Source organism: Anguilla anguilla, chromosome 3, assembly GCF_013347855.1.
Source record: "Anguilla anguilla isolate fAngAng1 chromosome 3, fAngAng1.pri, whole genome shotgun sequence".
NCBI classification, from domain to species: domain Eukaryota; kingdom Metazoa; phylum Chordata; class Actinopteri; order Anguilliformes; family Anguillidae; genus Anguilla; species Anguilla anguilla.
The window spans coordinates 17,386,501-17,406,284 of NC_049203.1; the positions used below are offsets into that span (position 1 = coordinate 17,386,501).

The window sequence follows — 19,784 nt, forward strand, 5'->3', positions numbered from 1 at the left end:
CCCCCCCCCCACCCCACCTGAAATCACATGATTCGAAAGTTGTGGAAGCGAGCGTGATGTGCATTTCAAACTGTAGTATGTGAGCAACCAGAATCCGCTTTATCTGTCTATTTTTTTTTTTTGCTGGTGAGTGCAGACTTGTTTCACGCTGACATTAATGCTGCTTGTCAGCATTGGGGCTATGGGAATGTGAATTAGGGGTGAGAGCAATGCAATTAAAAGTTCCTTCTTGTCCCCAGTGTCAGGGATGTTGCAGGTGTCTTCTGAAGACCTGGGAGCGGCCTTGACGTCCGATGTCCAGTACTTCAAAGGTAACCCCAATCCCCAGCCCCCTTACCCCTTTGCCTGGCTTCAGCTCTCCAAACAAACCAATATAGTCAGCAGCCGGACATCCCCTGTTACACGCTAGATGACATGGAGTGCATATGCCTCTCCAAAATAGCCCACTCCCCATTCAGAAAACTGAATATAGAGTGTGGACAATGTCAATAAATTCCCCCATTCAGAAGCTCGGTCACAAAGCAGCCCAGTGCGCACATAGGATGCATTGGCCCGGAAAATTCCTACAAGCGTCCCGCTCTCGTGACATCCAGCCCGAGCTGCGGGTGGCTCCGCACTAAATGGGGGGGTCATTTACTACTGTACAGCACCGTCACAGCGTACAGTGGCATAGGACATAGGAGCGCTAACCGGTCACCGCCTGCGTAAGGTTCTGAGGAAGTCCGTAGCTCTTAACCTTATTCAGCAGCCGGTCGATAGCGGGAAAAAAAACGATGTCAATTTTCCAACTTAAATCAGGGTCATCCCAACCCTACCCTGCCCTGCGGTCTTCTGTACTGTTTCTGGTAAACAAGTGAGCCTCGTGTCATTAGGGTCTATCTCTGTGAGGCCTCTGTCTGCTGCTTTTGAGAAAGAAAAAAAAAGTTTCCCTGAGTTATCTCAGCTGGCGCTATATGAATGGCTCCTTAAACTGTTCTTATTATTTTCCCTTTGAATTACCCCCAGGTGATGTGCTCACAAGACAACACACAGTAGAGATGTCCAATCACTACAGAGACCTCCTGGCCAAGTCCCTCTACAGTCGCCTTTTTAGTTTCCTGGTGAACAACATCAACTACTATTTGCAAGGCCTGGAGGATGGCACTGGGTAAGAGGTTGGGTGTGTGTGTGTGTGTTGGGGGGGGGGGGGGGGGGGGGGGGGGGGCATGATGAAAGTTAAGATTGCAGATCGAAGCACTAGATGTTCTGATTTTTCATCTTAGCTGAAATGAGATTTAGTCTCTGGCTCCCCACGTCCACTCCAGAGGTAAAGTTCAGACGTTTTGTGTGCGAGAGGATAAAACTGAAGAATTGCCAATCAAAATACCTTCATGAATACACACCTAACCATCTTATTTTCTTTTAGCCTTCTCAAAGTCCACCTTCTGAGAAGCGAGTTTTCAAATGAAATGCTTTTCCAAGAACAGAAAAGAACTGAACAAACAAAAATGCTAAGCCTGGCAGAAACACACCTCATAAGAGCCTCACCGCGTTGTTTGTAATGGGGTTTGTGAACAGTATTACTTCCCCTCACTGTAGCCGATCTCTGGGGGGGCTGGGAGCTTCAGCGTGAGGCAGCATAGCCTTAACCCCATCAAAACTCTCCGTGTCAGGGTCCCGGGTGCAGAAAACACGCTTCTTAGATCGTGTCTCGTGTTTGGAACCCGAGGCTTTCATCACTTCCTGTCCTCCGTTCACGCCGTTTTTTTTTTTATCGGACCGCGACCGTGACCGCGGGATCATTAAACGGTTCCCGTTCCTCAGCCGGCTGAGCGCCACAGGCTGCAGACTACAGAAAAGCCATTTCACATGAAAGGCAGGACGGATAATCCCTCTCCGCGGAGAGAAAGAGGGGAGGCCAGAGAGGAAGGCCGCGGGGTTCGGCTTCCCTCTCGCGATTCGCTCCGCCGTTTTCCGAGGACCCGCGAGCCGGCGCTGACGTCGAGGCGCGGCTCTCACCGACGACGCCGTCTGACGAGAGAGGAAGACGGGGACGAATACCCTCGGAGCGCGGGCTGCCCGGCCGGCCCTCCTCTGGCTTTCCCTCCGCACAGCCAGTGAATATTAACACTGAGCACGGCTGTGATTAAATCCAGATACCCCCCCCCCCCCCCCCGGCCCTCCAACCCCTCAACCCCTCAGCCCATCCCCCCTGCGGGGAATTCATAAACGCGGCGACCCCGTTTGGTTATTTAGTCATATTTAATTCAGGTTGTGTAAGTGGATCACTGGCAGAATTGCGCCCATTCGTCCGAGGGCCTTTGTAATCTTTTAAATCTGCGGCCGCTGCCTGATATATTGACTGGGTTAAAAAGCGGCGGTTCCCGGCGATACCGCGTCACCGCGGACGGGCGCTTAATATTCCGCCGGATTATCCGGGGTGCGGGGAGGGATCGCTCAGTCCGGCGCCCGGGAGCCGACGGAGGCGCTATGAATATTGCATCGCGGCTCTCGCCCTCTTGCTTTCTGTTCGCGGTTTTCTCTGTGGGCGCTACGCGAAGTGAGCAATATGATTTTCCTTAAAGGCTAAATTATTAAACATTCATTTGGCTTTTTTGTATATTTATTTATTTACTTATTTTTTGTGCAAATAAAGAAACGCGAGCGCCCAGCATGCTGTTCTCTGTATGAAGTTCATGTTATATTAATGCGTAATGCGCACGGCGAAGTGAAGATTATTAATGTGAGTTATTAGTTACTGCTGCCTCCGTGCCCGCGTCTTGCATCTTGCATCTTGCCACTTTGGGAACGGCATTAGACACCCAACGTGAATAATGCGCTAGTGTGTCAAACGCACGGGGGAAAAAAAAACAAAAACAATTTAAGACATTTTTTCTCGTTTTTTTTTTTTTTTTGTTTCGCTTTGTTTTCGAAGCCTGACACGTGAAGCCATTTTTCAGCGGGCCGCTTAAGGCCAGATTTGAGTCATAGCGAAGCTAAGCCGTCACAACCCTCGGCAGCGGCTCCCCTCATCAAATTCAGGTGTGGGAGTCCGTGAGTCAGGTCACTTATACCAAAGGGGCGCCAACTGCTGTGAACATGCCCACATTTTTGCCTGATCGATATATCGTAAACAAAACAAGGCTGTTTTGCTGAACAGTCGTGGGTTTGGTTGTTTTTGTAATTTTTATTTTATTGTTGTTGTTTTTTTTGCTGTTGTGTTTTTTGTTGTCTTTTAAAAGAGGGTCAGGGAAATTGACATAGATTACCAGGAGCGGGCTCCTTGCTGATCGATGGCTGTTGGCATTTGCTATGAAGTCAGACCATCTGCTCGGGCTGGGGATGAGAGGGGGGGGTGGATTGGGAGGAGGTGCTGTTGCACCTCAGGCAAGATGTCTATAAGCTTGCTGCGGTGTGCAAATTATCCATTTTTTGGGCCCACATCCCCCCCACCCCCCCACCCCCCCACCCCCACCTTCCCTGGGGTCCACATCATATTATTAATTCCACACAGATCATCTCTCCATTTCCTGCTTGATTCCCCACAGACCCCCCTAGACCCACATCCCTTGACTACAAAAACCCCCAGCCCTCATAGGCATCTACGTCACCCGAAAACCAACCTCGCCCACTCCCACGTTTAATCCACCCATACCACCTGCAAACAACCAAAACACTCCCCCTGCTGGCTGTTTCTTCCATTCCCGTTGGAATAGCTCTCCGATCCTCCTCCTTGTCTCTTTTACAGGGATCCTGCACTTGAGATTGGGATTCTGGACATATTCGGCTTCGAGGACCTCCAAAAGAATGGTTTTGAGCAGGTACGGTCACATTTACACACAAATAATAAGTAATGATGCGTTTGTTTCTATAAGATAGACCTAGGTGCGGCACGTTGACCACTTTCATTTGTACCACATTTTGTTCAGTTGCTCTCCCCAGCAAAGTGTACGTTTCTCTCCCAGATCACAACTATATTTGATACTATGCCACCCCTCTTTCCGGATATTTCCGGAAATGTCAGAACCAACGCTCGGGCGCTAGCTCGATACCAGCAGCAACGAGCACTCGACTCACAGCAGAACCAGCTTCGGGGATGTCACTGGACCGCAGAGCTGAAGAACCCCCTGCTAATAGCTCTCTGACAGGGTTCATGTCCGCGATACAGTAGGTCGCAGTGTGTGCTGGCAGCCAGCGGACCACTGCTGTTTCTGAGCCAGAAGTCCTGATGTGACCTGCTGCCAGGCCATGTTCATACAGCGGTGTTTATCTGAATCTCCTAAATGATGATTTCACAGATGTAGTCATTTCCGTCACAAAATAGCACAACCAGATTTGCCCCTAAGGCCCCATTATTTCACAGAGATTTGAGAGCGCACGTTGATATAAAGGGTTTTTTTTCTTTCTTTCTTTCTTCCTTTCTTGCTTTCTTTCTCTCATTCTTTTTATTCCGAAACGTCCACTTTAATTTTACGTTGGGATGGCCGCAGTGTTAGCAGTCCCGGCACCGCATAAACACATGTCCCGGAGGCGTGTAATTGAGCTCGAGGCGCGCTCTGAGACGGTTAACCATAGCTCTTCGCGGCAGAGCCTGCAATTGTGTTTTTTACGGCGACGTCTGCCCGTAAGCCCTCGCAACAAAGCGTGTAATTGTGTTTTTAAGGAGTCACTTGAGCAGAGCTCCGTCGGAGCGAGGGCTTGATGTGGTTCTGGCAGAGAGGGAATGGAGACATTATCCCCGCGGTCAGCCGCTTCCAGCCGGAGAGCCGGGGCTGCGATCCGTTCCGCAGCCGGGCTCGGTAATCCCGCGGAATTCTTCACGGAGGATCCCGGAAACTCCAGGGATTCCGGTGTCGTTCTACATTCTTACGTTTCCAGAGGAGACGGGCGGCGTGGGGGGGCGGGGGGGGGGGGGGTCGCTCAGATTTCCGGGTTTCTTTGCTGTAAGTCGTTTCATGCACGGGGAGGGGGTGCCACGCCGTTCTCCCCACCTCAAAATATGTCTGGCTTGGAGGGGGGGGGGGGTATTCCAATAATGTTTGCCAAAATGGCTGCCATGCCTCACTCATATCATATCATGAATAATAATAATAATAATAATAATACAGAGTAGTTACTTCTGACGACGCTGTGCGCATTTCACGCTGTGTCTAGGGAAGTTAGATCTCCGCCTGCTCTGCGACTCCGCGGTCTCTGCGCCAAACTTCAGACGAGACTCCGCCGAAGCCCGCGTGCCAAGCCGAGCCCGCCCGTCGCCGGCGGCGGCGTTGGAACGGCGCGTACAGCGAGAGCGGGGGGGACGATAACGTGGGATCGCGCGGCCCGCCCGCCGTAATGCCTTTTTAATGTGGCGAGAGTCGGAGCGCTCCCGGTTTCATCACCACATAAATCCGCCTCAACGAGTCCTGATCCCCTCCCACCGGGGCTGGAAAGGCCCTCTCCGCTGTAGCAGGGATACGCACCCTCTTTAATGCACCTCCCTTTTACTGTCTCTCCGTGTCGCTGGCTCTCACTGTACGGGGAGGTCTGTCTGTCTGTCTGAACTCTCATTGCAGCCTAACAGAATCTTTACTGTCATTGTGTCCCTGCTGCATCTATTTGCCCGACTGTAACTGCAGTGCACAATGATCTTCGCTGCATCGCTATCCCTGTGGCTTACAGTGTAATATTAGTTATCGTCTGACTGTTTTACGGACTGACTCTCACTGCGCTGTACAAGAATCTTTCACTATGTGAAACTGTCTCTCTCAAACTGTCTATCAGGTATACAGGCATGCAACCGTCTATCTCGCTCTCTCAAATTCAAATTCAAAATGCTTTATTGGCATGAAATACATTCGTAATTCTCTCTCTTTCTCTTACTCTCTGTCCAAGGCTGTGTGGTCACCTAGGATGCCATACATCTGGAGTAGGCACCAAACGAAGCGGAAAAAAAAAGAGCTATCATTACATCAGTGATGGTCAATCTCTGGTACACAATCACTCCAACTGCCCCGGTCCAGAATTTCAGCAGCAGGAAGGCTTGAGCTGTAGCTGTCTTTGCCTGTCTGTCTGTCTGTCTCTCCCTCTCTGTCTGTCTCTCTTTAGCTCTTGTGCATGGGAAGTTTTCGTCTTGTCCGTCCTCTCTCTTTAACTCTACCACAGTGTTCAGGTGTCCGTGGCAGTCGCTCTGTCATTAGTTCTGGAGCGGAGGATGTTCATCCGTCCGCGTTTCCGTGTCCGTCGCGTGTCCCCGTGCCAAAACGCGCCGCGGCCGCCGGCGCCTGGCGCGAGCTCCCCGCCCACCACACCGATAAAGCGACGTAAATCACGTCAGCCCCGCGGACATAAACGCTTACCCAGACTCCCCCGGGCTCGCCCCTCCTCGAGCAGGAAGCCTCAAGTTGTCAATCGCCGCTTTCCTCCCACTCCCTCCCTCTAATCTGCGCACCTCGGAAGGCTCGGGGAGGGGGATTTACCGCGACCTTCCAAGGACGCCGGTGATGCGCGCGATAAGGCCGCCGCGGCGAAAACCCTCGCTTTCGTCAGCTTACCCCGCGATCGCCGGAACTTACAAGGTCTCTCCGTGGGAGAAGGAACACATGGGGGTGGATTATCTCCTTAATGTAGGTCAGGGAGCGTCTTCTCTTGTCGGGGTGCTGTACCTCAGATCACACTGTATAGTGGGAGGGGGGTCACCTCAAGGGGGTCAGCGGACCCCTCAATGGAAATAACCCTCAGGTCTTACAAAGCTGAAACAAGGTTTTGTGGGCTTTGAGTGTTAATCACAATTATTATTCATATTTAATATACATGAATATTAGCATACTCTTCTTTCTTCTTGGACTGTCTACTTTTACTAGCTTGTCTAATGCCATTATGATTATTTTCTCTGATAAATTACTTCAATTTGCAATTTATATTTAACTATTCACACTGAGCTTTGTTCACAACTGAGATTTTCCGGAGATTTCGTCCACTTTCATTTTTCTCGGCACTGTTTGAGAGTTTTTTCTTCCCTCTTGTGAGTTTTATTTATTTTTATTTCACTTGTTGTTTTGGGGGGTTTAGGCCTGGTCTGTCCCAGATTTCTGTTTCCCTGTAAAGTGCCTTTGTGACGGTGTCTCTGTAAAAAACCACTATACAAACAGAATTGAATGGAATTGAATAGCTTTAACACTGAAAATCATGCAGACCTTTTCTTCCCACTCCAAGTGGTTGGACTGACTCTGCAAACGTAGCGGGGATAACCCCTCCACCAACCCCCTCATCTTCACCGGTGATTGAGCTCCCCGCGGCTAAAAAAAAATGTTTCCCTCTGCTTCCTTTTTTTTTAATCAACATAGGATTTTTTTTTTTCTTCAGATAACCTGCTCTCTAATTAGGGCCAACCCTAATTGCTGCATTATACTCATTAAAATGTGCAAAGGGATGGTGTAAGGGTGTTAGGCAAACAAATATCATCCCTGGAAATAGCTGGAGGTGACTGTCGGGACATGCGTGTGTACCGTAATAAGTGGCGGAAATTGAGACCTGGCTGATTAATTGTGGCCGGGGAGTATGGATTTTTATTTGTGATTGCGCAGTGTCCTTCAACGTGTCTTAATGAACACATCCTACGGCGTGACCTTGCTCGGCAGCTGAGAGAGCCTTCCGGACATTTCCGTAAGGCTGAGATACTATAAGATAAATCTAAAAGTCACAAAAATTACAATTGCAGTTTGTAATGCGGTACATGTTTTACATATGTTGTGTCATGTTTATATATTGTAGTTTTTTTTTGTTTCCACTTGATAAGGGATTTTTTTTGTAGGTCTGAACGCAAATATGTGAATACCGGTAATTCAGCTACGTTTTATTTCTTTAGTGGAATTATTTTATTTTTTGAAATGTTATGAAAATGGCAGGGCTATGGTGTTTGTGTGTACGTACATGTAATGTGTTCTGAGTGTGTGCTTGTGTAGCGTAGTATCAGCGGATCGTCTCTCTAGGGAAGATGGAGAAATCCTCAGGCGCCGCTTGTTTTCACAAACATTTAAATATAGGGGAGGGAAATGAGGACAGGCAGTTCTCTATCTCTCTCTCTCGCTCTCTCTCCCTCCCCCTCTCTATCAGAGAGGGACCTGCATGTCCCTAATTAAAGGTCTATTGTATTCTCCTCCTTGCTGAGCTCCATCTCCTGCCACACTAAGCCCTGGCAACCCCCCCCCCCCCCCCCTCCCAGCACATACACAAACACACACATGCATACATAAACGCACGTGCACACACGCGCACACGCACACGCACGTTTTGTTCTCCACCGACGGCCTGTAAACAGGGCTTCACCTGACGGCGGGTGAAATGAGGTCAGGCTCAGTCGACTAGCACGCCGGTTGATTTCACGCAGCCCAGCGCGTGCTGTGACCGCCATAAAGATCGGCCATTAGAAGCGTCTGCAGTTACAAATTAAAAGAAATCACGCGCGTAAAAAAAAAAAAAAAATGAATAAATCAAATATGCCTACATCTTGATCAGAACATTCCCCCCCCCCCACCGCCGCTGCAGAACACTGTCTGCTCGAGGGCTGTTGTGGTCACGAGGTGGTCTGGATTTGGCAAGGTTTCAAGGTCCTGTTCTGGCACACGGACAGAGAGCTTTGGCATTAAGCTCAAGTTACGCCATAGCGGACAGGTTCAGTGCAGGTGAGGGACTGTGGCAGGGAGGCGCAGAGAGGCTCTTCCTGTTCCTGTTTCTACTCTCGGCGTATTGGCCGCTGTCAGGTTGAACCTTTTTCAGACTTCCTGCTGACGTTAAGCGACCATCCCACCGCTCTGTGAATAATACCGTGTTCTTTCTTTGGATGTGGATGCTCTCTGATTTATATGTGGGTGGCTGAGTGGAATAGTGTTTTTGTCAGTGTGGGTGTTCACCTAAATGGCTTTACACAGTAAAGGCCTGAAGATTATACTGAATGCATAACTATGTGATTCATGTGTACAGTAAATTGGTGTTATAAATGGCTTAGCTTACAGCTAAGGATATGGACCATGTATGGTAGCACAGATTTGTAATGTGCCATATTTATCTCTGCGTGTGCTGGTGTGTTTTGTGTGTGTGTCTTGTGTGTGTATGTATGTGTTTTTATGATTATGTATGTGTTTGTGTGCGTGTGTGTGTGTGTGTGTGTCTGTCTGTCTGTATGCACAGCTTTGCATCAACATGACCAGCGAGAGGATCCACCAGTACACCATGGAGGTTCTCTTCCAGCAGGAACAGGAGGAATGTCTGCATGAGGGAGTCGCTATGGAAACGATACACTCCCCAGGCAACCAGTCTGCCGTGTTGGATTTCTTCTTCCAGGTACTGGTGCCTACAGAGGTGGTGGGAGGGGTGGCGCCACGTTACTGTTTATCCCAACATCCAACTTACCCCATCTTCATGTCCTTGGATGCCAAAGCATCCCATGTAATCTAAGAAAAGGCATGGGAAGGGATGTGTCGTTCGTGTTTACCCATCTCTGTAAAAGTCATCGTTCGAGGGCGCACACGGGTCACCCTTGTGGGCTCCCCCAGACGGTTCTGTCTGCAGATGAAACCCCCTTTTGTCTGCTGAGGGCTCAGGAGCACATGGCATGCATCGCCGGCCCCGTCAGACGTCTGAAGTGTTTACCGTGGCTCGCGTTTCCTCGTCTCCTGGGGCCGATCGCTTAAGAGCCTGTCTTTTTTTTTTCGGCGATGAATTAAATAGTTCCGTAAGTCTCGCTTCATGATGACACACCGATCCCTCTCTGGAATTTCCCCGTGCAAGCGGGAGAATTGTGCTTCAGTAAGACGATATGGTTTAGATACGTTTGGGTTATTAGTCATATCGTGTTTTGTTTCTTATACTTTTTAAATGTAAATGGAATTCACGACGTCTGAAAAGGGACCGTGTCTCATTTTGGACATCCATTGTTGTTTGCACAGTCAACGATTCAGCCTGGAACAACCTCCTGAAACCCGCAATTCATTTTCGTCCCCTGTAGGGAATATGTGTCTCTGGTCTTAATCTCAAGGACCATATATTCCACAATGCCGAAACCTACACTACAAGGGATGTTCAATAAAAATAAAATAAATAGTATTTTTAAAAATATTTTTACATATATTTTACAGTTTCTTTCATTGGAGACACTTGTATTATGTTGAAAAATAAAAAAGTCTGCCGGGTCTAAAACTTTATTTAAAATGTCCATAATCAAAATGGCCTTCACTGGCACTAAAAGGCTTTTTCTTCAGTTGTTCCATAGGACCTCCCTTTATATCCACAGGGCTCTGAGTGACTCTGCTTCCTCCTTTTACAGAAGCCACAGGGCCTGCTCTCGGTTCTGGACGAGGAGAGCCAAGCCTTGCGCCCGGCCGAGCAGAACTTCTACAGGAAGCTGCAGGGTCAGCTGGAAGCAGCCGGTACCAACGGCAGCACCGGCGGCATCTTCCTGTCCACCAAGGATGGAAATGGCAACCCTCCCCCCAAAGACCAGGGCCCCTCATTCACCGTCACCCACTTCGCCGGCAAGGTGAGCCCCGAGAACAAACGACAGCCGACTGTAAGCAAGGCGTCTTACAACTGAATAGCTGATTGCGAACCGTACATGTGGAAGTGAGTCCAAACACAGTGGTGACCAACCCTGTACCTGGAGATCTACCGTCCTGTAGGTTTTCACTCTAACCCTAACAAAGCGCACCTCATTCATCAGCTAGAGATCTTGTTAAGCTGCTATTTACAGCAGTAGAGTCAGGTGTGCCAAATTAGGGTTGAAATGAAAACCTACAGGATGGTAGATCTCCAGGAACAGGGTTGATTTCCACTGACATAGATAAACTGACTGTGAACTGCACAGGACTGTACCCTAGAATAGAATAGACTAGAATAGAATAAAATAGATGAACTGCTGAAATCAGCCACAGGTCATTCATAATAACACTTTCTCTTACTTTCACTTGAAAGTTTTGCTTGCTTTTGATTTTAAATTTTTGATAACAATCATTCTTTTGTGTTTGGGAGAGGGGGGCACCATATTCCCTGGGGGGGTGTGCCAAACCCAGTGCGTAAATTCAGTGATTCATATTGCATCGTGTAGAAGTGCTTTGCATTGTGTGTTTCCAGTGCTAAATAAACATCCACAAGCTCTGCATGAAACCGGGCACTCCCCCCCACCCGCCCACACCCCCTCCAGGTGTGTTGCCCTTTCCAGTGTCTCCTCAGCTGGCCCCAGGCTTCCCTGGCCTTTCTGCACCCCGAGGCCCTGGGGGGGGGGGGGGGGGGGGCAGCGCTTAGTGTGGCCCACCCCCCAGACAACCCCCCCCCCACCAACCTAACCTTTTCACAGCACGGCCCCTCGACACAGTGGTTCGACCATACGCCCCTGCTAATGCTAAAGATAGCTCCACTGTCCAACAATAGGGCACAGCGCTACTGCGCTTCAACGGCCCAACATACTTTTCTTAATGTTTTTTTTATCCTGAAATCGGAAGCAAAAATGTTTTTCACGCTGTTGATTCAGAGGGGGGATGCAGACAGTACAGTCTGTACATAAAAGCACTTTGGCGATTTCATTCATAACAAAAGGCGCAACATAATTCCTGTGATATAATTGTCTGTGCTTCTTGGAAAATAAGCAATTTTTGTAGCTTCAGAAGGGAAAAAAACATTCTTTGTGTACTAATTCCATTGGGTGAGGCAGCAGGGAGGGAGTGCTTGAATGTTCTGGAGCGTTCCATCTCTGTTGTGCTTGTGTCCCCACTTGTCATACACACACACACACACACACACACACACACACTTCGCCACGCTCAACGGGCGTTTGACGCACAGGTACGTGGGAGGAGCCTCTTCGCGTTCCATCAGCGCTGACGTGTTTATGTGTCCTCCCGCTGACAGATGACCTACGACCTCACGGGGTCGCTGGAGAGGAACAAGGACGCCCTCCCCCAAAACCTCCTCTGCGTGATGAAGTGTAAGTCGTCTTTGCGTTTTCCCTTTTTTTTCGTCCTCGTTCCCCTCGCCCTCGCGGTTGTTTTGTTTTCGGACTTCTGATGCGAGGGCTGTTTTTGGAGACGGGATCTCAGTCGGCCGCTTCGGCGAACGCCTCATTATCATGTGTCCGTTATGCTCGCTCCGGACTTTGGGGGGGTTCCAGCGGCCTGAATGGGCCGCATTCATAAACTTGTGGAAGTACTCGCAGGCCTCTGTTGATGTTAATTGCCGGGTGTAATTCCCATGACTGATCCACTCATTAATATCGCGCCCTGCTCTGTCATTCAGACGCTGGATAATTGGCTTTTTGTGTGCAGCTGTTTGGCTGTTTATTTGCATGTTAATTGAAGCGGCGAGAGACGGAGATTGATGGGGGAGACAGGCTCGGGCAGGAGGCGGGCCCTCCGCGGCGGCCACCAGGGGGCGTCCTCAGCGCCTCCCCAGCTGACTGCCCACAGCCGTTCCCCAGGCCTCGCCTGTACTAACGGCCCAAATGAGCTATTCCTGTAGGTGCACCATCAGAGGAACACCAGCAGCACTGAATCAACTCTGATATAGTATGTTGTACTCTGAGGGAGTCAGTTATTATGCATTTCGGACAGCCAGGCTAAATCTTTCCATTCCACAACCTTGAGGCGAATGGCTCTCCACTCCCTCCCTCACAATACATGTACATACTGGCCCCCCAAGTGGTGGAGAAAACCTCCCCTGCTGGTTAGGACAGCAGAACTGTTGACTATCTTCCATCGCAGACTACATCTCACCTCCCCTCCAATCCCCATCCACTAACACTCCCACCTTTAGAACTAATTCAAGTTTTAGGCTATGATATTTTTATGGCTTTATGTTTTCCTTCTTTAGGCTTGTTATGTAACCTGTATGCATTCAGAATATGTATTTTGGTGCTTGGTTAGCATAGCCAACTAGCATTAGTGCTTTAGAGATGTAGCGCACTTGCTAGGTCTGGGAATGCTGTTAGCCAGGTCTGGCACTTTTGCTCATATTAATTAGGTGAATGCGCTTACGTACGTTGTAAACCATCTGAATAAGAGCGTCTGCTAACTGAATGTAATGTTAAAAAAAAAAAAAAAAAAAAAAAAACATTGGGGGGGCTGAGGAGGCTTACTGTCTGAACTCCATAACCCCTCGCCTGAGTCCATACCCCCCAAATCTCCCACCCACGCTGTTCTCCAGTCCCGTCTCCCCATGCCCCACACCCCAGACCCCGCTCTGATCCCAGTCCAGGAGAGATCCCGGTTAGCTTTCTCCATTCATCCTCCGCGCTCTCCTGTGCTTTTCCAGGTGAAAGGTCGGCTCGGCCATGGGAACGGCTCTTTAAAAAGGCCGCCCGAACCTCCCGGCACCGAGGCTTCAGCGCTAAGGAGACAATTACCCCTGGCGCCTCCTTTAATTGCCGCTAATCATTTACACCCCCCGTTTATTTTCCCTCCCTCCCTCCCTCCCTCCCTCCCTCTCGGCCAATTCATCCGAGCGCACACTCGCGGGCATTGTTGGGGCGGCCCGGAGACGGCCCGCTGGGGCGTCGGCAGAGCGGGAGCCCCGCTACCGTGTGGGGAGACGGGCCGACCGACGCCTCAATGCTCCTATTGTTGAAGGAGGGGCACGCAGTGTGTTTTCAGCGGCATGAGCCGCACATCTGGAGCGATTGTTTATCCTGGTAATACCCCCCCCCCCCCCGCCATCCCCCCATATACCCTACACCACCCCACCTTCTCTTTACTCCACGCAGCCAGCGAAAATGTGGTCATCCATCAAGTGTTCCAGGCCAAGCTGACGCAGACTGGGTCGCTGGTCCCCCCCCACCACCGCCTTAAACTGCGAGGGCCCAAAGCTGCCCTGCTCCTCCAGAAGATGACGTCGCCCGGGCCCGCTCGGGAGCCAAAGAAGCATCTGGATGCGAGCAAGGTAGTGTTTCAGGTGGATCGTGAGCCCGCTTCAGTACGCGCGTGTGTGTGTGTGTGTGTTTGTGTGTGTGTGTGCGCGTCTGTGTGAGTGCGTGTGCATGTCTGTGTGTATAGTTTTGTGTTTGTGGTGGGGCAGTGTTCACTGTGGTAGTCTCAGTAGGGGGGGTGTTTTGAACAATGGCCGCTCAGTCTCCCAGCTGGATGTAATGGTGTTTATTCAGTCACTCTCCCTGCTTCTTAACACTTATCTCTCTCTCAGCCCTCTGGGCACTCTGACCACATGTGGCCTTTTCTTGTTTGTTTGCTTTGTTTGTGTTCCTGACCATTTCTTGGTCAGTCTGACCGGCTGGCTGCCACACAATTCTGGTAATATTAAAGTTATTCTTAACACTATGGACAAAAACTAATTTCCTTTCCATATTGTGTTGAAATGCAGAGGCTAAATTTCAAAGCCGATTTATGAGTAATGATGACAGGTGACTGTAAGCTGTGTGTATGTGTGTATATGTGTGCATTTTTGTTAGTGTGTATATGTGTGCGTGTGTGTGTATGTGCATTTTTGTTTGTGTGTGTGTGTGTGTGTGTGTGCATTTTGTTTGTTTGTGTGTGTGTGTATTTTTGTTTGTGTGTGTGCATGCGTATGTGTGTGTGTGTGTACATTTGTGTGTGCTTGTGTATCTGTTTGTGTGTGAGTGTGCATATGTGTGTACGTGTGTGTGCGTGTGCGCGTGTGTGCGTGCGTGCGTATGTGCGTGCGTGTGTGCGTGTGTGTGTGTGTGCATGTGTTTGCGTGTATGCACGTGTGTGTGTGTGTGTGTGTGCGTGTGTGTCTGTGTGTGCGTGCGTGCGTGTGTGCGTGTGTGTGTGTGTGCTTGTATGCGCGTGTGTGCGTGTGTGTGTGTCTGTGTGTCTGTGTGTGTGTGCGCGTGTGCGCGTGTGTGTGTCTGTGTATGCGTATGTGTGCGCGTGTGTGCGTGTATGTGCGTGTGTGTGCCTGTGTGCGTGTGTGTGTCTGTGTATGCGTGTGTGTGTGTGTGTGTGTGTGTGTGTGTGTGTGTGCGTGTGTGCGTGTATGCGTGTGTGTGTCTGTGTGTGTGTGTGTGTGTGTGTTTCTCTTCTGTGACTCTCTGAGTGATAGGCGCGCTCATTGATTTGCAGGTCAGGTCAGGTCGCGGTGCGAGCGCCGAAGCCCGGTTTCCAGTCTGCTCTGCCAGCCTCTCCCTGCGCTGGCAGGCCAATCGCCCGGGCCTCTCTATTTATACCCCTCCGAGGGCTGGGGCCGGCGGAAGTGCCCTCCATTAGCAGCCGCTACCCCGATGCGCTTTCCCTGAATCTGCATTGATCCGGGCCCCGCCGTGCCTTTTCCCAATCCCGTCCGAAGGGCTGGCGGCCGAGGCCGTCGCCGCCGCGCAGGATTCCGGCTGATCCCGCGCCCGAGCGCAGGCAGCTTTCCCCCCCCCGTCTTTCGGACCGCCTGTGAAACGAGGTCACGGCCGAGCGCGGTTCCTAACAAATTAGAAACCCGAACCGCAGTTCCAAATGACCCCTCTTCCTCCATTATGTAACTGTCCCCGGGTCCTGGCAAGTCCCAACATGTCTATATCAACGGGAGAAAACGTCACAGATAGCATCACCGACTTATGATGTTATCATTATAATATGATATAACATTTGCTCTGCATTACAGTAAGAGGGATACTAGACAGAAACACCTGCCAAAGAGCTTTATTTTGGGGCGAGTGTACAGTTGAATGAAAGCATCTGGAAAATGATTTTTTTCCTCCATGTTAAATTTAATCGGGGAGGGCATAATTGAATTATGAGGTTTAAAAGTGCCTGTGGATATGGGTGTCTCCACAGCTTAACCCATTTTATCAGTGTTCCTGGCCTTGTGACGACACACGTCCTGTTTCTACACAGAATCAGATCAATTTTTCAGCCTCCAGGAAACCCAGGTTCACCTGGTTTATCTAGCTTTTTATTTTATTTTCTTTCAGTGGACCTGATTGTTTGTCCAAGCCTAGCCAAGTATTCTGGTTTCCCAGATGGAACCCACTTAGTGCCCTGCTCTTTCTGTTAGGTTGTTAGGGGTGACGTTGCCATGCCAACGCTTCTCTTGTGGGGGGTCCACAGAACCCGCAAACAGAGGTCTCCATTATTACCTGATTCCCGGCTGCTTCTCCTGAAGGGTCTGGGAGGGAGGAGAATAATGACCCCCTTGTACATAATGACAGTACATCCCTGGAGAAGTGTGCTTGGCTCTGTTGACGTGAGGCAGGCCAAGAAACCCTCAATTACCCCAAATCTGCAGAGGGCAGATCCAAGATGGAGGACCTGAGCCCCACACAATGTGTCTGGAGGAGAGACCATCTATACCAATCTGGCTTCAATGAGGGTTTTGATACACCCATAACCACGAGCATTCCCTCTGACTGCTTTAAAACAGAACAGTCCTGTTGGGCTTCACAAAAGACAAACTTTTGGGGCAGCAAGCTTGTTCAACATCAACAATAACATGCTTACCTCAAATATTGTTAAAAGGACATTTTGAGTGGTTATAAGCACATGTATGCCTAATTACTGCATGTTAAAAGGATATATAGTTATATTGTTTATAATATCTTATATAGTTAGATTTTTTACTGTTAGACAGTCCGTTCAGAAAATATGTGAGAGTTGATCAATTAGAAGCTCAAAAATTGTAATTCCTTCCCATGCAAAAATATCCCAGCACCAAAATAGCAAAGGTAACAATGGTTATCTAGAATTCATGTTGGCTAACTTTGACATGAAAGGTCCGGGCTAGTTGTCCTCATTTTGTTTACCTTGACAGCTTTATTACTTGATGACAATTGTATTTGTTGAATTAGTTGTCCAGTGGGTATTTTTAAAGGCATGAGGAGAATTGATTCCTGGAAGCCTGAAGCTGAAGACTATTGTTTTGTCATTGGTAGTGGTCTAAATCTGACCCACAAATCTCCCCTAGAATGTAGGCTGTGTTTTCCACATGGGGCGAAAAATGCTATTTCTCAAACTTTGTTTCACAACATAATCTCGCTTGATTCAGCTGCCGTGCTGCATCTTGAGAGCTGATAATGCTGTTTGCCTGTAGCCATTACTGTGACATCACAGGCAGAATATTTAAGATAACCACGCGCTAAGAGAAAAGTGGCGATTTGGCCCCGGTTCACCTGATGGCGCAGCGTGGTCTGCTGTCCTCGTCTAGTCCTCGCCTTGCGCGAGGCCGGCCTGAACGTCCCCTCCAACGGCAGCCGACCCCTGCCCTTCACCACGCTGGTGTCATCCTCCTCGTCAGAATCCCTTGTCCTCCATTTTCTTTTTCAGCTCCTGAAGAAGAAAGGCAGCACTTCGCTCTTGCAGCGGCTGGAGCGCGGTGGACCGGTCACGGTCGCCATCCAGCTCAGGGTGAGCGAGCGGACGAGGGGCGATCAAAGGTGGCCTGGGAGTCACCCCAAGGGGTGGGGTCGGGGGGGGCTCCCCGGCATTCTCTCATGTCACTGCCAGCCATCAGCACGGTCTAAGCTGCCAGTCGGGGGGGGGGGGAGTTTCACGGTTAAGCCATGTGTACTGATCTGTATTCTCGGACACGCACACTAACTCTCACCTGTCCCCAGGGAAAGGAGTAGAGTAAAGGGTACTTAGCACTTTACCCTCCCTTAGTATTGCAGGACTTTTTTTGCGTGGCTCTCTGTCGAAAGTTATTCCCTCTGTGTCTTCAGTTCCATGCCTGGAGGGTCAGTCTGCACGCAGGGATTTATGAACAATTACCCAATTAGCCAATTACCTCTACACGCTAGCGGTGGTTCGGTCGTACATTAAACTGCAGAAAAATGTTTCCTAGAGAGACACGGATACAATCAGCTGGGGTTCATGAGCTTATCAATGAATTGAGCTGCAATGTCAGCTCAGGCTAATGAAATCATTAAGAGCAGAAATTTGGCGTGAAAAAGTTGGCGTGAAATCAGAAAACAGAAACAGATCTCCCCTTTCTTAGCTTCAGAAAACGGCGCAGTGCTGTCGTCCGCTTATAAATAAAGCGCTGGCTTGTTTTCCTTCGCCAGCCATTCACCACCCCCGAAAGCAGAACAGAATAACGTGACTCAAACCACAGGGGCGGCGGTTACGCCCCAGAGGTCGTTTCGTACGCCGCGCTCTTACGCAGTGGAAAGAAACCCGAGCATGCCCAGAAGTGTGCAGACGCACACGCCGCGCTTCCTGCCCTCGTCACCGTCTCGCATGTTGCCCCCGCGAGTAAAGAGGCTGTTGTTTCTGAGCGCGGTCTTGTGTGCCTACTCAGTGAGACCAATGGCGTCACGAACGCGGCGGTGATCTCATCCACAAAACATCAGCGGCCACGAGCCATGCTGAGTAGCCGGGGGGGGGGGCTCTCTCCAGAACTACTCAAAGAAAGGTTTATAGACAAACTGCACTATGTCCAATCTCCACAAAACGGGCAGGGATACAAGGCTGAATTAACTGAGCTTGGAGTGCCTTATTCATCTGAATATAAATAGTCTCATAAGGAAACAAGAGAAGGAAAAATAAGGCAGTACGCAAGCATGTATAAATAAACCCAGAAGACACAAGAGCACGCATTTTGCTGTAAAACAAATTAAATTGCAGAGAAAGTACATCTTACGTCAATAATTGTCTTTGATTTTTTTCTTCTTTTTTGTGCTTTGTTTTGGTTTTTTGAGTGAGAGTTATTGAGGTTTTCGGTTGTTTCCGATAATGAGGGTCGGGTTTACTGTCTGTTACTTTGGTGCAATTGCACGGTGTAAATATCTCCCATGGATTACCCATATGTCAGCATCGACTCCTGGCTACATACCCCTGGCTTATCTGATTGGTGTTGCTGAATGTAGGATTGTGACATCATCAGGTTTCTGCCGCTTACACAAATAGAAAGGGGCGTTTCTCGGTATTGATGACACCGTCGGCCCAAATCATCGCATTTTCAAATGGCTGCAATGGTTCCCAGTCACTTCCTCTGTAGTAGAGCCATGCGTAAAGTCTGTGAAAGGCACTGTAAAGTAAACTTTATTGTGGTTTTGTAGGCCAACTCCTTGAAATACCTTTATGGAGTCTGATGACTTCTGTAAGGTTTCTAGGAAGATAATTTATCCATGATTATGTCATTCAAGCCACAGGCATGATGGTGAGCCCAGCTCATTTCCATGATATGAAATTTGATATGGACTTTTTATGTTGTGGTTTACATTTTTTTTTTAAACTTTTTCATCTTCTCCTTCTGTGTGGTCCAGAACTCTCTAAGTGAGATCATCAGCAAGCTGCAGGGCTGCACCCCACACTTTGTGCAGTGCGTCAAACCCAACAAGACCAAGCGGGCGGACGCCTTCGACAGCTTCCACGTGTCCACACAGCTGCATTATGTGGGGGTTCTGGAGATGGTGAGGATGATCCGCTACGGGTATCCGGTCCGACTCCCCTTCGCAAGTTTCCTGGTCCGGTAAGGAACCTACCCCCTTCCCCACGGATCTACCCCCACTTAAGCCGTCTATCTCTCTTGCTACCAAAGCTCAGTTAAATCCTGTAAAGTTTTCTTCCTTGGTTTGAAACTTTTTAGATGCTGGTAAAATTTGAAAATGCTACAAATGCAAATCCCTGTGAATTTTCAACAACAAAATTAATTTACAGAATAAATCCTTCAGAACATTTATATTTTTTGGTTTTACTCTATACACACACACACACATATGATGTATTCTTCGCAATACATATGTTATAAACTCAGTTGTACGTGGTAAGATGTTGTTTCTCATTTAGATTCCGACAGCAGCTGGCTTCTGCGGTTTATGGAAAAAATAACCTTTGTGTAACATTTCAAACTGTCCCCCTTTGACAATGGCAGCTTTTAAAGAT

At 49.1% G+C, this 19,784-nt stretch overlaps 1 protein-coding gene across 6 annotated transcripts in view; it reads left to right on the forward strand.

The window, feature by feature from the left end:
* The window catches only part of myo16 (myosin XVI), a 133,617-nt gene that overhangs the window by 76,072 nt on the left and 37,761 nt on the right, over positions 1-19,784 (forward strand). For all 6 annotated transcript variants that reach the window (XM_035410344.1, XM_035410345.1, XM_035410342.1 and 3 more), the window contains 9 exons: positions 240-311; positions 1,006-1,147; positions 3,728-3,800; positions 9,148-9,300; positions 10,283-10,495; positions 11,860-11,935; positions 13,706-13,881; positions 17,226-17,306; positions 19,166-19,371. In XM_035410344.1, coding sequence (XP_035266235.1) covers positions 240-311; positions 1,006-1,147; positions 3,728-3,800; positions 9,148-9,300; positions 10,283-10,495; positions 11,860-11,935; positions 13,706-13,881; positions 17,226-17,306; positions 19,166-19,371 — 1,192 coding nt within the window. The remainder of the gene's footprint in view (positions 1-239; positions 312-1,005; positions 1,148-3,727; positions 3,801-9,147; positions 9,301-10,282; positions 10,496-11,859; positions 11,936-13,705; positions 13,882-17,225; positions 17,307-19,165; positions 19,372-19,784) is intronic.